At 42.9% G+C, this 20,653-nt stretch overlaps 1 protein-coding gene across 1 annotated transcript; it reads left to right on the forward strand.

Moving 5' to 3' along the window:
• The first annotated feature begins 2,457 nt into the window (after nucleotides 1-2,457).
• On the forward strand, nucleotides 2,458-4,034 carry LOC112178037. The gene is made up of 2 exons (XM_024316256.1): nucleotides 2,458-2,634; nucleotides 2,805-4,034. The coding sequence occupies exons 1-2, from the start codon at nucleotides 2,458-2,460 to the stop codon at nucleotides 4,032-4,034; spliced, it is 1,407 nt and encodes a 468-aa protein (XP_024172024.1).
• The last annotated feature ends 16,619 nt before the right edge of the window (nucleotides 4,035-20,653 follow it).

Consider the following 20,653-nt stretch of genomic DNA (forward strand, 5'->3'; position numbering starts at 1 on the left):
TTCAACCCACTAGTCCTAGAATAAAAGACGGTACAGAAGCACCGCAATCCCCAAGGGATTCCAACTTGTTCAGGAAACTGAAATCTGCCGCGGATGAAAAGAGACAAGGCGAGAAGAGCAAAGGTGAGCGTAAAGATATTCTGACCAAACCATACATACCGCCTTCTTCAACATGCTCTATCAAGGAGCTTAAATGATACACTAGAGAGAAGGGGAAGGCTGTAGAGACCAGCCCTTCAAAGGAAAGGAAGTTGCAGCGCAGGTTTGGGGAAGCTAAGCGAACACTAGAGCCTTCGCATCTGGTTAAGTCCCCCGAGCAATATCAGAGAGAGATGGAGGCATTGGCAGCTAAGCCTTTAGTGGCTCCCCGTAGCTTCCGGAAACAGCAAGTTCATCACCAGATGTGCCCACGCCCAGCGTTTTTTGTAGGATTACTAAGGAGAAGACGCCAGCTAGAAAGGAAAGCTCGTCGACCAGGCAACCATCTGTCCGTCGAAGTCTTTTTCGCGATGAACCTGAAGCTAAATCCTCAGTTTTTGAGAGATTGGGAGGCAAAGATAATACCCTGAACACCTGCAATGGAGGCCCAAGAAAATCCAGAGAATAGTGGTCGGGGTCCCAAAAGAGGTATCGGTTGCTGAACAGAAGTCGAACCAGCCGAAACAGGTTTCCAGAGCGCAAAAACACTAGCTGGATGAGGTGATGACCCCCGCAGAAGAGTGGTTGGTTGCCTTGGTGGTTAAACAATTAAGCACTGGGATTCCATTGGATAAACCCAAGCTCAACTTCGACAACGACGACATGGGCGAGACGGAAGTGGCTGACACTTCCTGCAACATGGTCTATGTGCTGCCTGCCAAGTACACTTTACCAGTCGTCGCGTAGGAATGCGTAGAAGCTGACGCGACTAGATAGCAGCAGTTACAGATCACTTCAGCCGCAACAACGTCTGTGGAAGAGGCGATGTTCCTAGAAACCTAGGATGCTAATAGCAGGGGTTTCTTCATGAGTTTCACAAGACCAACACCCACCATGGTGCAGCACATGCGGCCTTTGTATATCACAGCAGAGTTCAATAGTGCTAAGGTCAGCAAGATAATGGTTGATACCAGCGCGGTTGTGAATGTCATCACTACAAGGACCATGCAGTTGTTGGGAATCAAGAGGGAGAAGATCTAGTCTACCTCTCTCACACTGAAGAAGTTCGCGGGTACAGTGACTAAGACACTGGGCCTACTTTTTCTGCAGATCAAGGTTGGTCCTGCGGAGGGAGTATACATGTTCTTCGTCACGGATTGCTCCTACAGTGCCATGCTGGGCAAAGATTGGATTCATCTGAGCTATTATGTTTCGTCGACTCCCCATCAAGAACTAATCATGTGGAACAGGGTGACAGATAAAGCAGAGGTGATTAAAGCAGACCCACGACCCTTCCCTATCTCTGCGAAATATGTAGATGGTAGGTACTATTTAGAGCCCATAACTCTATTGCAGGTCAGTGGCATCGACAACAAGGGCCACCCAACAGGGGTGACGACCTCTGAATTGGCACAGTGGGGGCTCACGCTGGCAAAAGAGGACCTAGAGAGGCTAGGCCACGCTGTGCCCAACACAATGGGTAATTAATGGATTACGACCTTCCAGAGGAAGAGATAGAGGCCTTTCACTCTTTGTACGACAGGGTATCCTCGTACTTAGTAGAGAAAAAGGCCTACGAGCTAGTCGCGACATTATAAATAGTTAATGAAGAACTATCTGATCAGGAAGAGGAAGAAGAGGAAATCCAGCTCGCGCCAGCAGCGCTGAACGACACCCCTCCAAAGGTTAGGGACCCAACTGAGAAAATTAATCTGAGAACGACCGATGAGCCAATGGAAGTGGTTATTAGTTCGTACTTGGAGCCTAGCGAGAAATAGAGGCTCATTGACCAGCTAAGGGAATTCAAGGATTGCTTCGTCGAAAAATACTAAGACATGCCAGGCCTATCTCCTGACTTAGTTTGCCACCAGCTGCCAACGTTACCTAATAAGAGGCCAGTGAAGCAAGAGTCGCGGAGAATGAACTCGGAGACTTAAGTTTTGGCCAAAGAAGTGGTTGAAAAGATGCACAAGTCAGGCATCATCTAAGTGGCCAAATATAATCAGTGGCTATCCAACGTACATAGTGCCTGTCCGCAAGAAAAATGGTAAAATGAGGGTCTACGTGGATTACAGAGACCTTAATTTAGCTACCCCCAAAGACGTCTATCCTATTCTGGTGGCAGATATGTTGGTAGATGCAGTAGTGGGGCATGAATTGTCATCCTTTATGGATGGGACCGCGGGATATCACCAGATTCCGGTCGTAGAAGAGGACAGACACAAGACCGCATTCCTTTGCCCTGGCTTCACGAGTGTTTTTTAGCATGTGGTTATGCCCTTTAGCCTGAAGAATGCTGGGGCCACCTATCAAAGAACCATGAACCTAATCTTCCATAATATACTCGGAAAGATTTTAGAGGTTTACATAGATGGCATGGTTGTGAAGTCCAAGAAGCGAGGAGACCACATTGTGGTTCTCAAAAAGGTCTTGGAGCGCATGCGGCTACACAAACTTAAGATGAATCCCACCAAGTACATTTTTAGGTTCAAGCAGGTGACTTTCTAGGTTTTATTGTCCACCAAAGGGGAATTGAGGTCCCTGAAGATAAGGCAAACACAGTCATCAACTCATCTCCCCTGCGAACAAAGAAAGAGTTGCATCGGCTACTGGGCAAAATCAATTTCCTGCATTGGCTCATCTCTAACTCTGCCTGCAAAATCCAGCCCTTTTCCCAGTTACTGAAGATGCAAGGACAGAACCAATTCGTTTGGGAGCCTAAACATCAAGAGGCCTTTGACAAGATCAAGGTCTATTTAGCGAGCCCGCTAGTACTGGTTCCTCCCAGGCATAGATTCCCACTGAAGTTGTATATCTCAGCAGCTGAGGCTTCCATTGGCAACCTACTCGCTCAAGACAATGAGGATGGTGTCGAGCATGCTATATTTTACCTCAGCAGGACACTTACAGACTGTGAAACTCGTTATACTCTAATGGAAAAGCTATGCCTCACGCTATACTTCTCGACATGCAAGTTGCGGCATTACATGTTATCCTTTACTACTTGCATCATCGCTCAGACTGATCTTGTCAAATATATGTGGTCGCGGCCTATTCTGAGAGGCTGCATTGGTAAGTGGGTGCTCGCCTTGTCAGAATTTTCCCTACAATATGTTCCACAGAAGGCAGTTAAGGGGCAAGCCATCGCAGACTTTTTGGCCCATCACCCTATGTTGGATATTCCTGCGGTGCGAGATTTAGAGGTTGCTGCTGAAGCAACAGATCTGCCAGACCTGGGGTGCTTGCCAGAATACGTGACGTTGTACCAGGCCACAATCTCACTCCAATCCTGGGTGCTATATTTTGACGGTTCGAGGACAGATACACTGGCAGGAGCTGGGGTCGTTTTGGAGAACCCAGTAGGCGATCGATTTTTCTATTCTTTCCAGTTGGAGTTCTGGTGCACTAATAATCAAGCTGAGTATAAGGCCCTCATTATAGACCTAGAGGTGTTACTGGAGCTAGGGGTCAGAGACATCCAAGTCCGCGGAGACTCGTTACTCGTTATTAATCAGTTTCACAAGAAGTTCAGATGCACGAGCGATTTGATCGCCCCATACTTGGATCGTGCACTTGAGCTCCAAGTCCAGTTTGAGGACGTGGACTTAGAACATATTCCTCGTGAGTGCAATTTTGCTGCCAATGAACTCGCTCATTTGGTTACAGGCATTACTTTGAAGTACGAAGTCTACGAGCGAATTCTGAAAGTTGACATGCCTTCATCGATCGCACACCATGACCCACCAGAGGAACCAACAGTGGCCGCTTTAGATACTATTGACGTGGACTGGTGCATCCCTTTGATCACTTACCTTAAGCAGCTAGATCTCTTAGCTGACAAAAAGATCCGTTTCCTCGCGCTCAATTATTTTCTCAGGAACTATGAGCTGCGATGACGCGACAAAGATGGCATAGATTTTAGGTGTGTTTATGGCCGCGAAGCAAAGGGTTTAATGCGAGAAGCTCATGTAGGCGTGTGTAGGGCCCATCAGGTAGGCCCGAAAGTACGCTGGCTCATTAGGAGGCATAGATACTATTGGCCAAGTATTTTGAAGGATTGCATAGCATCCGTGAAAGGTTGCCAGGCCCATGGACCTGTCAAGCACATTCCAAATATACCCATGCAGCCTATTATTAAGCCCTGGCCTGCGCGCGGTTTTGGTTATTGGACTTAATTGGAATGATTCACCCTCATTCTTCTCTTCAGCACAAGTTCATCATCGTCACTACGGATTTCTTCACAAAATGAGTAGAGGCTAAGCCTTTGAAAGAGGCTTCCGGTGCCACGATACGCCAATTTATTTTTAATCATATTATTTGTAGGTTCGGCATACCAGGAGTTTTGGTTTCCGACAAGGGGACAGCCTTTATGGGGTGCGACGTGGAATAGCTTATAGCTAACTTGGGTATCCAGTTCCTTCATTCTACCCCATATTATGCTCAGTCTAACAGCCAAGATGAGGTCAGTAACAAGATTATAATCACCCTTCTGAAAAAGATGCTCGCGGAGAATCCTCGCCAGTGGCACAAATTGCTGTACGAGACACTCTGGGCTTATCGCACTTCCAAGCGTAGCCCTACCTCCACAACACCCTATGCTATGATGATTGGACATGATGCGGTGTTACATTGGAAATCAATGTTCAATCTCTGCGAGTCCAGGATTAACGTCATCTGATTAGTAAAGATTATGTCCAGGCCATGTGGTAAGAGCACGAGGACCTGAGTGAGTAGCGCCTGGTGGCCCTGGATAGCTTAGTGATGGAAAAACAACAAGTTGCTCGAGCCTATGATAAGAGGACACCCAGCCTCAGCTACAAGGAGGGTGAACTCGTCTGGAAGGCTATACTTCCACTAGGTGAGAAATTAACTAGCCGCGGCAAATAGACTCCATGCTAGGAGGGCCCCTTTGTCATTCACAAAATTTTGGAAAGAGGAGCATTCCATCTTAAAGATTTGGACAGCGATATTCATCGCAACACCATCAACGGCAGATTGCTGAAGAAATATTACCCCCAGTGTTTGGGAGTTTGAAGAACTGCCAGTCTCCTCGACTGGGGGCCACACATAGTCTTCTTTTGTTTGCGTCCTCATCTCCATTTGGGCTTACTCAGTGGCTCCACTCTAATGTACTCACGTCACCTAGTAAGACTAGGGAAACCCTCTATGCATATGGGCTTTGCTTTCGTGGCCTTTCATTTTGCAGCACTACTTTGATTTTTATCTATATTTTTTGCAAATTTTCAATGTAATTTCTTTGTTCTTCTGACAAAAAGTGTGAAGAAATATGTGTAACAAGGCCTATACCAGAGGCTTTATTATATGATAAGAGATTGAAAGTAGCAAAATACTATTGTATTCATAAAGTGGCTTTGCGGCCAAAAGCAGTACGGTACAATCGTGAAAATTACATTTGCAAGATTACAAAGCCAAAAGTGGCTGAAAATTGCAAGATTTCAAATCTTCTAAGAGCTTCTGGGTTTTCTTTCAGGAGGGAGTCAGTGAGATGATTGCTCTTACTTTTCCTATTTCCACCCTACTCACTTGAATCTTGGCCGCATCTGCTATCGTCTGTACTGCAAGGAGAGGGAAGGAAATAATCATCCCAACCCTTCTAGTTGTCTATCCTCTGGGATGGAGGTGGACATCACAGGACAGTGTAGCCAAGTTGCCCTATTCATCTTGAGGACAAAACGGAAGTTTGGTCCGTTAAGCCCAGGAGGTAGGGCGCCGAAGAAGAGCGTAAGGCCATGGGTAGCCTCCCACCCTTCCTCGGTTTGCTCCATGCAAGGGAACTTGAGGAGGAGGACTCCTCAGGATATGGTATCCCGCGCAAGGAGCTCTGCATGTTCTTCAACCTCTCAGAAGCCTAGGAATTCCATCCAGACTTTCTGAGACCAAAGACATGCAACTGGCTTGAGATTAAGCCATAAGGCTTACCCAGGGACTGAGATTTCACCATAAGGCTTAAGATTTAGAGGCTAGAGGTAACGTTGTGAGGGGAAAATTTCAGGAAAAGAAGGAAGAGAAGTAAGGCCTGCAAGGTTATTTCTGGGTAAGCCATGATTGCGTGTACTTTCGCCTCTCCAAGTACAGATATTTATAGGGTCAATTCAAGTGGCCTCAACCCTTTGATGGGTGCACAATTGGGATTAATTCAATGCCATAAATAGAAGTAAATGCTATGATCTCAGAAATGAGAGAAAATTGAGGACGCGTGGGTAACGGAACGGTTTTCAAGGAGGCAACTGCTCAGTTTCGAGATTATCTTTTTGGAACTGCTTTAATTTGCAGTTAAGGAAAATTTGAATGCTTTGTTGCCCACGAAGACGTATTTGGGCCAGTAAAGTGGACTAAATAACTTAATAATAAAATAAAGTATTCATATTACAAAACTTATGGGCCTAGTACTAGAGGCCTAAAGACCTCGGCCCTCATAAGATAAGCGAAGAAAATGTTCATCTAGACAAAAGCTAGCGTTAGCAGCATCTTGTTCGGTCTGTCGGGCCGCGTTGCGGGCCTGGGCCAAGTTTTGAGATAGCGTCTCAGAAGCTATTAAGGGTTGCTCCAATTGGGCTACCGCATGGGCAATCCTGGCCCTCACAACCGTTAGTTAGGCCTGAAGATCCTGGATTTGGGATTGAAGGTGTTTCTTCGCAAGCTCCATCGCTCTGATTTGAGAGGCCAAGTCACCCAGAAAATCTCGCCGGGTGTCCATATGTTGGGAAAGGGCTTGATGGTGTGTCTGGGCTTGTCTGGCGCCCGCCGTCACGACCGCTCTCTGATCGTACAAGTCAGTTTGTCTATCATAAGGAACTGCGCTTAAGTGATAACGTGTTCGCGGCAGAGTACTCTGAGATATTTTACAGCTCTCACAGTCATGCCGGGCGTCAAAATGTTAGGGCCCAGGAGTTGATGAAGGCCTTCCCTGGCGTCATTTACAACTCCAGGAGGAGTTACTTCAAGTACCCGAGACAGACGATCTAGCCTGGAGGGCTCGGCGGGAGGTGCTTAAGCAGCAACAACTGGAGCCTCAAGAGGCTCCACGATAGGAATTGCAGCCGGCGCAGGCTGTGTGATCACCTATTCTTCTGCTTGGTGCACTTGGGGGGCAGGTTCATGGATAACTTCATCCACAACATCTAGTTCAGCAAGATTTTCGCTAGCAATCTTCTCGACGGCAAGTACCACCTCTTCTAAGCTGGGAGAATTTTGACCCTGAAAAGGAAAGTCAGAATGTCAAGAATGGTCAAAATCAATATAAGAGTTGCTTAAAGGAGGAGTACCTCTTCAGTATGTTGCTCGTAGAGGATGTCCGGAGAGTCTTGGGCTGTTACTGGGGAAACTGACGTTTCTGTTGCCGCTTTTGCTTCGTCACCCCCAACAGCATTTGGAATCGAATCAGGCGCAACTTGTTCCAGGATGTTAATTGTGGCTGGTTCCTCGTGTGGGGTGTTAGGAGGGACATTCTCCTCTCGGTCTCAGGTAAGCTATCATCTTATATTTGAATCGGCACCTGCGATAGGGGTGGATTGCCTACAGTGCTGACCAAAGGCAAAGAAGTGGTCGAGTCTGGTGGCGCTTGGGCCTGAGAAGAGGATGCTTCACTGCCAGCGGCGGATGGGCCTTCCCCCCTTTGCCTAGAGATATCCATAGTCCTGTGGCGAACCTGCAAATGAGGAACCTTACAAAGAGAAAGTTGAAGTAGAGCGAGATTTTATTACTAATTAAGTGCTACCAGTCGATCGGCGATTGGTTCATCATCCGCCCAGGGGTCAGTCCAAGGGTCAGAACGACTGCGTTTGTGGGCTAGAGCAGCAGCGGCCTATTGAAAGTAAGAGAATCAGGTTGGAGTTCAAAAGGTGTCAGGACTTTGAAATTTAGCAATAAGGAAAGACTTACTTCCTGTGGGTCTTCATCCTCGGAAGAATCTGTGACCTCTGGTTTTGTCACCACAGCCTTTTGTTTTGCGGCTTGGCCTGTGGCCGGAGGAGTAGTGGTTGGTTGGCCGCCGGGCGATGGTGCCCTGGGATTTCTGGCGGTGCCCTGAAATAACATACGAGTTAAGAAAATAGAGCGAAAGGAGTGAACTGGTGAAAACACGAAGAAAATTACATCCTGCGTTGGTTCGCGAATTATAATTCCTGCTTGAGCAGGACGTGGGACTGGCGCGGGTGGCGGAGCCTGCACCGGTCGTGGGGATTGTGCCCCGTCCTTAGGGAAGTGCGCGAGCAATTCGGAGTCGATGTCATAAAGGTACCTCAAGTCTTGGAAGAGGGTCGCGAAGAGCTCGTCATCCCTTTGCTTCTAGCAGTTAACAGAGACTTAGGACCACTAGCGGTCGTAGTCCTCAGCGACTCCGTCAACAGGGACAATTTCGTTGGCCCAGTTGGGGAGGTTGATAAGAAAAAGCATGCTTTGGGCTGGTGGAGGTTCGGTTGCGGGGCCAATTCTGTGCTAGGAGGTATTGTAATTCCATGCATCATATATGAAGAATGGCACTAATTGGGCTAACCAGAGTTGGTGAGTGAAGTGGTTGGGAGCATAGAGTTCGTAGCCGATGTCATCAGCCGCGAGCCTGATATCCAAGCAGGAAATCGCATTGCGAAAAGCCAAGCGCGCGCGATCGCTATATCTAGATCCCCAGGAAAGAACCCATGTTCAAGTGGGGGCGGGAATCTTCTACTAAGTACCGGGTGTGGGTGTGGGTATGGTATCTCATCCAGGAGGTATAAATATGAGAAACATTCAAAGTATGGTGGGGAAGTGTACCTTGCCTCATGGCAAAGCCATTGACCCAAGAGCTCGTCAGCCGAGGGAAGCGGCAGAATGTCTTGCTGGCAGAAGTGCAGGAAATAGACTTTTATCCAAAAGTCTAGGATCCAGAAGGGACCAAAAATGCTAGTCTCGAAGGGACGCATCGTGGCCTGGTAGAGAGTGCGATATAGTGCACCTAATACGGGTTGTTCGAGGCCTACGCGGCGGCTGTTGTAAGGGGCCGTGGCTAGAGAGGTCCAGGTTCGTTGGAAGAGGTGCAAAAAATGAATGCAAAGCCAGTATTCCAAAAAGGCAATACCACTAGTTGCATTCTGCTCCTTGAGATAATGGGTCATCCATTGCGGGTAGGAACTGCTGTGGATGCCACGACTAGTCTGAACCATAGGCGAAGAGAATTTAACGGAGTCAAATTGGCCATGCACGTAAGGTTCGTCGTCAATAGGTAGGCCGGTGATGGCGAGGATATCTAGCAATGTTATAATCATTTGGCCAAACCGGAAACGAAGGTGTTGCTGGAGGTGTTGTAGAAGCAAAGAATGGCGGCCAAAGGTGAACAATTACCACCGAGCGGAAGACGGAAATACAAATCGATGGTGTGGGTAATACTTGTCGTGTCCCAACGAGCCAGATCCCTTGCTCGAACTTCATGATACCAGGCGAGTTCCGTCGCGTTGATCGTAGGCCAATACCCTATCTTGACTCTATACTGATGCACGCCCCAACTAATGAAATCACCAGGGGCCCTTTGGAGGACTGGAATGGGTTAGCGGATGGGTAAACCGTAAAGGGCGATGGTGTCCTCTGGGATAGAATCTCACGGAGTAGGACCCAGTCCAGCTTGACAGTTGGGGAGACTGAGTAGTAGAGGCCTATGGATGGAGGTGTGAGTGAAGTAGCGAGCACTGACGTTGGTTCCCCAGTTATGAGCAGCCTTCTCGTTGATTTCTTCCTCTTGATCGATGACGATTTTCTTGGGTGGAGCCATTTATGGGGTTTTAAAGAAGATGGTGTGAAGCGAGAAGTGTTTTTCTGGGTTTAGGAGACTGCGAGAGTTTCTGATGTGACGGGTCAGCAGAGGCAACGAGATTTAAATAAGGGGTTTTGTCAGGGAAACGGTGCGACGAAAAGACATTTAACAATCGAATGGACGCAAACCTTCATTAATGGCCTCGTTTCCATGATAGGTCGTGTCGCTCAAGTCCTCTTCGACCAGTTACAATTTCGTGGACCTGATCTCGAGGCCTGGGGGGCAATGTTTGAGCCCAAAAGTATTTTTGGCAAGATCCCTTGAGGGGGTTTAGAGTAGCGGGCCAATACCTGTGGCCCAAAATTAAGCCTACTAGGGTTTGGGTTATGGCTTCGTCCATTCCAAATTCCATAAGGAAAACGAGCCCTTATTGGAATCAAGTAGCGGAGATTGGATAGGAAACTTCAATCAATAATCCTTCTATGTAAAGGAACAGTCAGAACCTTAAGGTATAAATACCAGGTTTCAAGTGCAAAAAAAAAACACAACTCTCAATCAATCAATCTCAACGATTATCAAAGTCTCTCCAGAGCAAACCTACCTTCAACTTAGTTGAAAACTAGTGAAGCAAGAGTAACGCCCTCGCAACCTAGCGAAGCTAAAGTCACGCTTTAGCAAACCCCGTTCTTTCTCCTACTTCCCGGTGATTTCTCTGCTCAATCTACAACATTGAGTATCGACTCGGTGACACAAGAGATCACAACACAAGTCCTTACCCGTAAGGTAAGAAGTCCTTTTCCGAAAGGCATAGAAAAGAACCTCGTGACGAGGTTGGTGCTCTCCTCGTCCATTGCGTTTGAGAAGAAGTCAGGTCAAGGGACTTCCCGATGACTGCACCCCATGGTGTTGGCACGCCAAACAAGATTTACCCTAAACTTGCGTACCCAAAAAAAAAAAAGTACTTGTGTGCTAATAGTATCAAGGATTTTCTTGTGTTTAGTGACGATGTGAGATTTTTCTTTCGTTTTGGGTAATGGGAATCAAAACTTTTACATAGTTTATTAATTTAAAGGATTAGGTGTTAAACATATTAATTTATAGAATCCATAGGTTAAATCTTGGTACTTTCAATCAGTTTTAAGGTTTCATTCAACATATTTTAGCAACATATATGAAAAACAAGCCTGGATTTGATACAAATTGGACAATACTTATCCTAAATCCTAGTCCCATATATAAGATATTTTAGTATTTTCTTATTAGTTTCTCTTATACATACTAAACAAGGTGACAATGCACAATAGTCTAAACCGAGGGAAAATTATCATGGAAAAATATGCAATTGAATCGATGAGTAGCCAAATTTCATGAACAGCACAATGAAATCAAACCAATGGAAAATTTTACGATTAACAAGACCATAAACCTCACTTTACAAAAATAACAAGAAAAAAGAAGAAGAAGAGGAAATAGAAGGTAACTAGAGAAATAACTCGATGAATAATTGGAAGAACAAACCAGTGACTCATCAGCTTGGAGATTTCTTCCATTCTTTTCCTCCTTTCCTGCATTTTTCGAAGCTGGGTCACTAGTCCATGTTGTACTTGGGAGTTTCTTTCCTGCTGTGGGCTCACTAGCGTTGGGTACGTATATGGGCTCAAGCCCAAGTTTTGTGTTCTATCAAGAATCAGGTACTTGTCCACAATGTGTCATGGTTCGTTGAACTTCATTCCATTAACTCATTACACACACACAGACACAAACATTTGACTATAATTAAGGATTAGACCAACTATTGTGAATTTAAATTGTTGAGATCGACTATTATAGCGGGCGGTGCGACTATTTCATTGGAGTTTTCTTATTTGGGTATTCAGGTTGGCTTATGAGATATTAGTAGCTGGCTCATCAAATACTTTGAAGGTGTTTGAAGCCTGTTTTGAATTGTTTGTTAAGCTGTTATTAGCATTTCTTTGGATTGTTTTTCACATAGACTTTTCTAGTTATTTGCTTTGTATTATTTGGTGACAAAAATTTTGGTCTCATCTCTCTTTCTCTTTTGTAATATTTCTTTTCCATTCAATAAAACTTCAAGTTAGGGGATAGATTTACCCTAAACTCGCCTACCCAAAAAAAAAAAGGTACTTTTGTGCTAATATTATCAAGGATTTTCCTGTGGTTAGTGACGATGTGAGAATTTTCTTTTGTTTTTAGTTAATGGAAATCAAAACATTTACATTGTTTATTAGTTTAAATGATTAGGTGTTAAACATAGTAATTTATAGAATCCATAGATTAAATCTTAGTATTTTCAATCCGTTTTTAGGTTTTATTCAACATATTTTAGCAACATATATGCAAAACAAGCCTAGATTTGATACAAATTGGACAATACTTATCCTAAATCCTAGTCCCATATATGACATATTTTAGTATTTTCTTATTAGTTTCTCTTATACATACTAAACGAGGTGACAATACACAATAGTCTAAACCGAGGGAAAATTATTATGGAAAGAGTTGGAAATGAATCGATGAGTAGCCAAATTTCATGAACTTCTCAATGGAATCGAACCAAATTGAAGATTTTACGATTAACAAGACCATAAACCTCACTTTACAAAAAATAACAGGAAAAAAAAAAGAGGAAATAGAATGTAACTAGAGAAATAACTCGATGAATAATTGGAAGAACAAACCAGTGACTCATCGACTTGGAGATTTCTTCCACACTTTTACTCCATTCCTGCCTTCTTGGAAGCTAGGCCGCTTGCCCATGTAGTACTAGGGAGTTTCTTTCCTGCGGTGGGCTAACTAGCTTTGGGTACGTATATGGTTTTAGGCCCAAGTTTTGAGTTCTATCAAGAATCAGGTACTTGTTCACAACGTGTCATGGTTCGTTGAACTTCTTTCCATTAACTCATTACACACACACACAAACATTTGACTATAATTAAGGATTAGGCCAACTATTGTGAATTTAAATTGTTGAGTATATCATAGAAGGCGGAACGACTATTCTTGGTAGAGAAGTTGGGACCTCCCCCTTCTCTTTCTGGTCATAATGAGGAGATGGGACTTCCCCCCTCTCTCTAGTCATAATGGTGGCGCTACTATTCTTGGTAAAGAAGATGGGACTTGCCCCTCTCTCTTTCCAGTCATAGTGGTGGCACTACTATTCTTGGTAAAGAAGATGCATGGGACTTCCCCTTCTCTCTTTCTAGTCATAATGGTGATGAAAGTTTTCATTGGCTTGAGTTTTGTAACAGTGAGACTTTGTTTTGACATTATGCTTTTTTCATGGTTTCAAATATCTCCGTAACTACTGAAATTTCCATTAAAATTTCCGTAATTTGGAAGTATCGAAGCGAAATTCATACGCTATATCATTTCTGTAAGAAGTTTCCCAAAATTTTTTGAAATTTTCCTTACATTTTCACAAAATTCTTAATTTCTGAAATATCTACAGACACAAAAAAATATTTAAAAATTCACACCAAAATTTTATCCGAAATTTCTATGAAATTTGTATGCCACAGACAACAAAGTTTTTTACTCATATTTTCATAGAGAAAAAATGAAATTTTACTTTTTTTTTTTCCCAATAAAGTTGAATACAACAAAAAACCTTTTTGCTTTTATCTACCACCCAAATCATTTTCAAAATTCATGTACTTTGGAGCAGTATTATATGATACTATATGGATGCAGTTCAACCATATGGATTGAACCACATCGTAGTAACACTTATTCTAAATACTTTATATTGCTTTTGTTGTACTTGTTTTTTTTTCATTCACTAGTGTGTGTGTGTGACCAAAAAAAAAAGAAAAAACTCTTCCATTGGAGTTTTCTTATTTGGGTATTCAAGTTGGATTATGAGTTATTAGTAGCTGGCTCATCAAATACTTTGAAGGTGTTTGGAGCCTGTTTTGAATTGTTTTTTACAATGACTAAAATATCGAATATCGAGGATATATCGACAATCCCAAAAACGGAAATTTCAATAGAAATATCGATAAATATTCGAGAAAAATGATGGAAATTTAGATAAAACCCGAAAATTTTAAATAAGACTTTTGGAAATGTTATTTAATCAATTATCTACTATAGTTCAAAAGAAAATGTTGAATAAACATTGTAATATATTGACTTATATTAATTTAAGATAAATTAGTATATGCTGAATCATTTGACATTTTATGAAATTTATCTCAATATTCTCAATATTTTTTTATACTAGATGGAAAAATAGATATGATTATTTCAAATCAACAAAATAGAGTATAGAAACCAAATACTTAGTAATATTAAATAATAGTATACCTAATTTTGTATTACTGAAATAAGATTATAAGAAATATATCTATCTGAAGCATGAATCTACAAAAAATGAATTGTGTGAAGAAAATATTCTTGTTTTTAAAGTAATAAAGATTATTTCAGATTGGGAATTGTTGGTAAATTTTTATTTATTGTAAATTGGCTATTAATTAAATATTTCTTGTAAAAGTAAAATGGAATTGGAATTGGTCTACTCATTTCATTTCATAGTCCCTTTATATAGGGAGAGGATTACAACGGAAATATGCATTACATTAAATACATTGAATGTTGATTGATCTTTAATTGTGCTAATTGATGGTAATCGTTGATTCCTTGATTCCCTCTCCGTCAGTTGCTTTGACGAAGACACATAATCTGTTTTTCCTTTAACACTCCCCCTTGTGCCAAGTCAAAGACGAAATGGTGCATGAGTTGTTGCCTCACTAAAAACCTTGCCAAGTAACAAAAAACCCTATGGGACAAAAAATATACCTTGGTCGAAGGAAAAGAGCACAACGCACCTTTTACATTTGAGTATGACATTAGTGTGTTAGACTCCCCCTAATGTCTACACCTCCCCCTGATACTTACATTAATCAGGGGAGCTTGGAAAGTCTTCACATTCCTATGCTTTTCACATGTTTCTCAAATATGGCCTTAGGCAATGATTTGGTGAACAAATCTGCCACATTCTCCTCAGACCTTACCTGATTCACTTGAATCTTGAGGAGGGCCTGTTGTTGCTGATTGCAGAAAAACTTTGGCGATATGTGTTTTGTATTATCACCCTTGATATATCCTAGCTTCATCTGTTCGATGCAAGTTGCATTATCTTCATAAATGCAAGTAGGCTCTTCAGTGGTAGAACTCAAACCACTAGTCTCTCGAATATGTGTGATGATAGCTCTTAACCATACACACTCACGAACCGCCTCATGTAGAGCGATGATCTCTGAGTGGTTCGAGGAGGTAGCCACAAGGGTTTGCTTGGTTGATCTCCAAGATATCGTCGTGTTCCCAATGGTAAATACATAACCAGTTTGGGAACGACCTTTATGTGGGTCAGAGAGATACCCAGCATCAGCAAAACCAACCAAAACATCATTTGGCGTTTCGGTGTAGTGAGTGGCACTTTCGCCATATTTCCTTCAGGGATTGCAGTTCCATCTGCGGTCCCTCTTGTCTCTCTGTAGGGAAAGAACAGTCCCAAGTCAATGGTTCCTTTTAGGTATTGGAAAATGTTCTTGATACCATTCCAGTGACGCTGCGTTGGCGCTAAGCTAAATCTAGCTAACAAGTTCATTGAGAATGCAATGTCTAGTCGAGTACATTGGGCGAAATACAATAATGCGCCTATTGCACTTAGATAGGGAATTTTAGCTCCCAACACCTCTTCGTCATCTTCCTTTGGACAAAATGGATCTTTCCTTGCATCCAGACTTCGACCGATCATGGGAGTGCTAGCAGGATGCGCTTTGTCCATGTTAAATCGCCTGAGCATCTTTTGGACATACGCAGACTGGTGGATTAGTATTCCACAAACTCGGTGTTCTAGTTCAAGGCCTAGACAGAATCGAGTTTTCCCAAGATCCTTTATCTCAAATTTGGATTTCAAATAGCTCGCGGTTTCTCTTATTTCATCAAGAGTGTGATGCCCCAGAAATTTGTATTTATTTTCCGAGGATTTTCCGGAATTAATTTTATAACTATTGGACGGTTTCGTGGCTCGTGGATGGAGCGGAAGTGTTTCGGGCGAATAATTAATTGAAGAATATGGTTTTACAGGGGTTGCCAAAGGTTGACTTTTTATTCGTTGGGATTCTCCAAAAACTTCCTTCACGAAAGTTGTAGAGCGCGTCGATACGAGTTCGTGAACATGTGGAACGCGAGAATCAGAGTTCATATGAGAAAGTTATGGCCATTGGAAGGAATTTCCATTTTGGTATAAATAGAAGTTTCCCAAGTTGGAAACTTACTATTTTCATTTCTTCCATTTTCGGAAGTTACTTTCTCTCTCTCTTCTCTCTCGGCTGCTACCTTCAGTATCGAAATAATCCGACTGACCCGACCCGGACCCGGTCGATCCGACCCGACTTTTCCGGCTAACTGCGGCCGTCTCCGGCGACGAAACTTTCCAGATAGGATCGTCTCCTCCGTCTGGTCGTCCCTCTGGTGTCCTCTAGCACCGATTCTCCTCCACGGCGGCGCTGCAAGGCGGTGCAGGTTGGTGTTTTCGGACCCGATCGGAATTCCTTGTTCCGACGTCGGTGAGGCTTCAAGTCTTCTTGGTTGAGCTAAGAACAGCCTCGTTGATCGATCCTTGGTGGTTGTTTGGATCGATTCACGTGAAACTTCGATCAACTCGGATTGGATTACTGTTCACGGCTTGTGAGGTAGTTTTCGACCCCTTATGCTTGTTTTTTGACTTCGAGCTAGTTATGAGGATTCACAAGCATGCTTAGATGAAGAACTTTGATGTTGGGAGTTTTGTGAAATAATGAGTTTTTGGCCGGCGGCGGTGCACCACCGTCTGTGGTGGCGTTCCGGCGGTGTTTCGGCCACTTAAGGAACTGTTTTTGGTATTATATATGTTCTACGTGTTGATACGAGCGTTTTGATATATAATATGCAAATTTTGGAGTTCGTATGGAATTGTTATGATTTTTGCAGTTTCATACCGATCGATTATTCTATCAGTGAGGATTTGAGCGTCCGATCGACTTGTGGTTTGGTCACATCGATCGTGGACGTATTCCGGGGACTTTGGGAGGTCTCGGATGTGGTTTCGCCTCATTTGGCGTCACCTTGGGAATTTTGGTTCGATTTAGGATTTCGAACGTTATCCCTTGTGATTCGTTGACTGAATGAGAGCTGTAATTCCTTAGGTACGTGACGTAGTACTCCTTGGACGGCTATTTTGTGGATTGGCTACCTTGTCCTGAATTGAAGACGCAGCGGGAGTTTCGAGGTGAGTAATCTCACAAGGTTCATTAGTGAACGAATTACCTTTATCGTTTGTTTGGGAAATCTCACGATAATTGTTATGAGTATGATCGATATGTGTTATGAGCAGGATCGATGTTTGTTATGAGTAGAATCGATATTTTTTATGAACATGATTGATATTTGTTATGAGCAGGATCAATATTTGTTATGAATATGATCGATATTTGTTATGAGCATGACTACCCTATTGTCTTGGAGTTATTAGGTTAACTACGACTGTAGTTGGTATTAGTGGCATTTCTGAGTGGATGACTATGTGTGTCTATATATATATATTATGGGGTATATATATATACATATATATTCATGTATTAGTGACTTCGTGGTGAATCTTTGTGATGATTGTCATGAAAAGCTTATGTAGGAATATTTGTGTAATGAATCGATGACATCAGTATGGTGAATCTTTGTGATGATTGTCATGTAAAGCTTGTATAGAAATATCTGTGTAGCTTGTGTAGGAATATGAGTAGGATGGTTGATATCTATGTGATGACCAGCGAAATCTATGTGATGATCGCTATCTCTGTGATGACCAGCGAAATCTATGTGATGATCGCTATCTATGTGATGACCAGCGAAATCTATGTGATGATCGCTATCTCTGTGATGACCAGCGAAATCTATGTGATGACCAGTGAAATCTTTGTGATGATCGCTATCTATGTGATAACCAGCGAAATCTATGTGATGATCGCTATCTATGTGATGACCAGTGAAATCTATGTGATGACCGCTATCTATGTGATGACCAGCGAAATCTATGTGATGATCGCTATCTATGTGATGACCAGCGAAATCTATGTGATGATCGCTATCTATGTGATGACCAGCGAAATCTATGTGATGATCGCTATCTGTGCGATGATTGGCGATATCTGCGTGAATCTATGTGATGATCCTTGAAATCTAGGTGATGATCAGTTGGACGATGAATATCTGGGTGATGATCGGTGGAAATCTAGGTGATGATCAGTGTCATGATTGCTCGGTAGCGGAGCTGAGTTGTTATTAAGTTAACAAAGATCGAGAGGAATGCTGTGATAGTTGGGGTTACCTACAGACGTCAGAGTGTAGGATTACTACGATTTGAATTGCTTGACTTAATGTGACCTCCTGAACTAAATTATATGCAGGGGTTACTATGATTTTTTTGGCTTGTTTTGATATGTGATTGCCTTGTTTCTTCTTGATTGTGTTGATTGATGGTTTGATTTATCTTAAGAGCATAGTGGTGACGAATTGTACTCTGTGTTGAGGATAGGAATGTGACTCTTTGATTTTCACCTTTGATGTCATGTTGATGACAAAAGGTCCTAGGGGGGAAAATGGGAAATGAGTGTGATTATGGAATTCGCCGTAGTGCGTTAGGATGGCGTCAAACATTGCTTGAAGAAGTCTTGTTTGACCTAAATTTGTGTAATTGGATGCTAGGATTGAGGTTATGAGCAGGAGGCCTTTGTGAAATTTGTGTAATTGGTTTTTGAGTTACTCATATGAGCTTCATAAGCTTACCGGGTTTTGTTGTGTGGAAACCCGGTGCACTATTCAATGGAATGGTCTAGGGGTTAATCCTGCAGGTCAGGGAAATCGTGGCTGAAGCTGAGGTGGCGCTGTTGCAGCTTTACGGTAGGAAGCCATCTTTGTGACTTTACCGTTGATAAGGACTTCCGTTGTATAGTTACTCTGAGCTGCATTTACGTTTTATTTTGTTGTTGACAATTTAATTCGTAAGCATTGTAATATATAACTCTATGGAGCGAGTGTATATTAACTTTGAGGGTTCAGGGCATCAATATCTGTGTAAGTTAAAGGAAAAAAAAAAAGATTTCAGGTATTTTGTATTGATGACTAAACGTTCACGCATGTATAATTATGGGATTATATATATCGATTTTCATGTGTGTAAAATCAGGGGCGTGACAAAGAGTACCTATTATGTTCATATCATCGACATATACTGCTACAATTGCAAATCCGGAACTTGTTTTCTTTATGAATACGCAGGGGCATAATTCATCATTCTTATATCCCTTCCCAATCAAGTAGTCACTTAGACGGGTATACCACATCAGCCCAGATTGTTTTAATCCGTAAAGTGAGCATTTCAACCTAATTGCAAACGCACTCCGTGGTTTAGAGTCACTTGACTTGGGTAATGTAAGGCCATCAAGCACTTTCATATATATCTCTAAATCTAGATCCCCATAGAGATATGCAGTCACCACATCCATGAGCTGCATTTCTAGTCCTTCGAAAACTACTAGGCTAACTAAGTAGCGGAACGTTATAACGTCCATTACGAGAGAGTATGTCTCTTGGTAGTCAATTCCAGGGGGTTGGGAGAAACCTTGTGCGACAAGGCGAGCCTTGTACCTGAGGACTTCATTCTTCTCATTACGCTTTCTAACACAGACCCATTTATGTCCTACAGGCTTTACACTTGGTGGGGTTAGCACGACTGGACCAAATACCTGTCTCTTTGTCAGAGAATCTAATTCTGCTTGGATTGCTTCTTTTCATTTAGGCCAATCTGCTCTTTGTTGACATTCTGCAACCGAGCGTGGTTCGATATCATCGTGCTCTATGATTTCTTGAGCAACAGTGCATGCAAATACATCATCAATGTGTATGGAAGATCTTTCTATCAACTCATACACACTCTCCCATTGAGATTTCTTTGTTCTCTGGAATCATTTCAAACATCGGAGCGTCCTCCAGTATTGATTCATAGACATAACTATAATCAAAGAAAATCTCATGAGAGGGATTCTCTACATTGATGATTAATGGATCGGTTTGTGCCTTACTCGCCCTCTTCTTCCTTGGGTGAGTATCAATCAAACCAAGTGGCCTCCCCCTCTTCCTTTGAGGAGCCACGGCCTCAACCATACCTCTACTAAGTGTGGTTGTAGTGCCTCTATCTACGGCACTGTGCCCCTTGTTGGGGACTTCTAACCTTGCAGGCACATTTGCAAGTGGTATATGTTATCTCGTCACTTTCCGATATCAGTAAACGTATCAGGCATCGAATCTGTTACGTTCTGAGGATCGATTATTCTTTTCACTTCACTTTCACATTGTGAAGTGCGGGGATCAAAATGAGACAGAGTGGGAACAAACCACGACAATTCCTGTCATTCCCTTGGAAAATCCTTTTTCCTATCTCCCCCTAACGACGGGAAGACTGTCTCATCAAAGTGACAATCCGCAAATCTAGCGGTAAAGAGATCACCTGTCAAGGGTTCCAAATAGCGAATAATCGTTGGAGATTCGTATCCAACATAAATACTTAATCGTCTCTAAGGACCCATTTTAGTGCGCTGTGGAGGCGCAATAGGCACATATACTGCGCAACCAAATATACGTAAGTGTGAAATGTCAGGCTCATATCCAGTTACCAACTGGTACGCAGAAAATGGTTGGCTAGCAGTGGGT

Source organism: Rosa chinensis, chromosome 7 (assembly GCF_002994745.2).
Source record: "Rosa chinensis cultivar Old Blush chromosome 7, RchiOBHm-V2, whole genome shotgun sequence".
NCBI classification, from domain to species: Eukaryota; Viridiplantae; Streptophyta; class Magnoliopsida; order Rosales; family Rosaceae; genus Rosa; species Rosa chinensis.

Bases quoted from the DNA above. Each gene is read 5' to 3' on its own strand.
- LOC112178037 (XM_024316256.1), top strand. From the start codon at position 2,458: ATGAACCTAATCTTCCATAATATACTCGGAAAGATTTTAGAGGTTTAC. The intron at 2,635-2,804 runs GTGACTTTCTAG...TGCAAAATCCAG, and splicing joins ACATTTTTAGGTTCAAGCAG to CCCTTTTCCCAGTTACTGAA.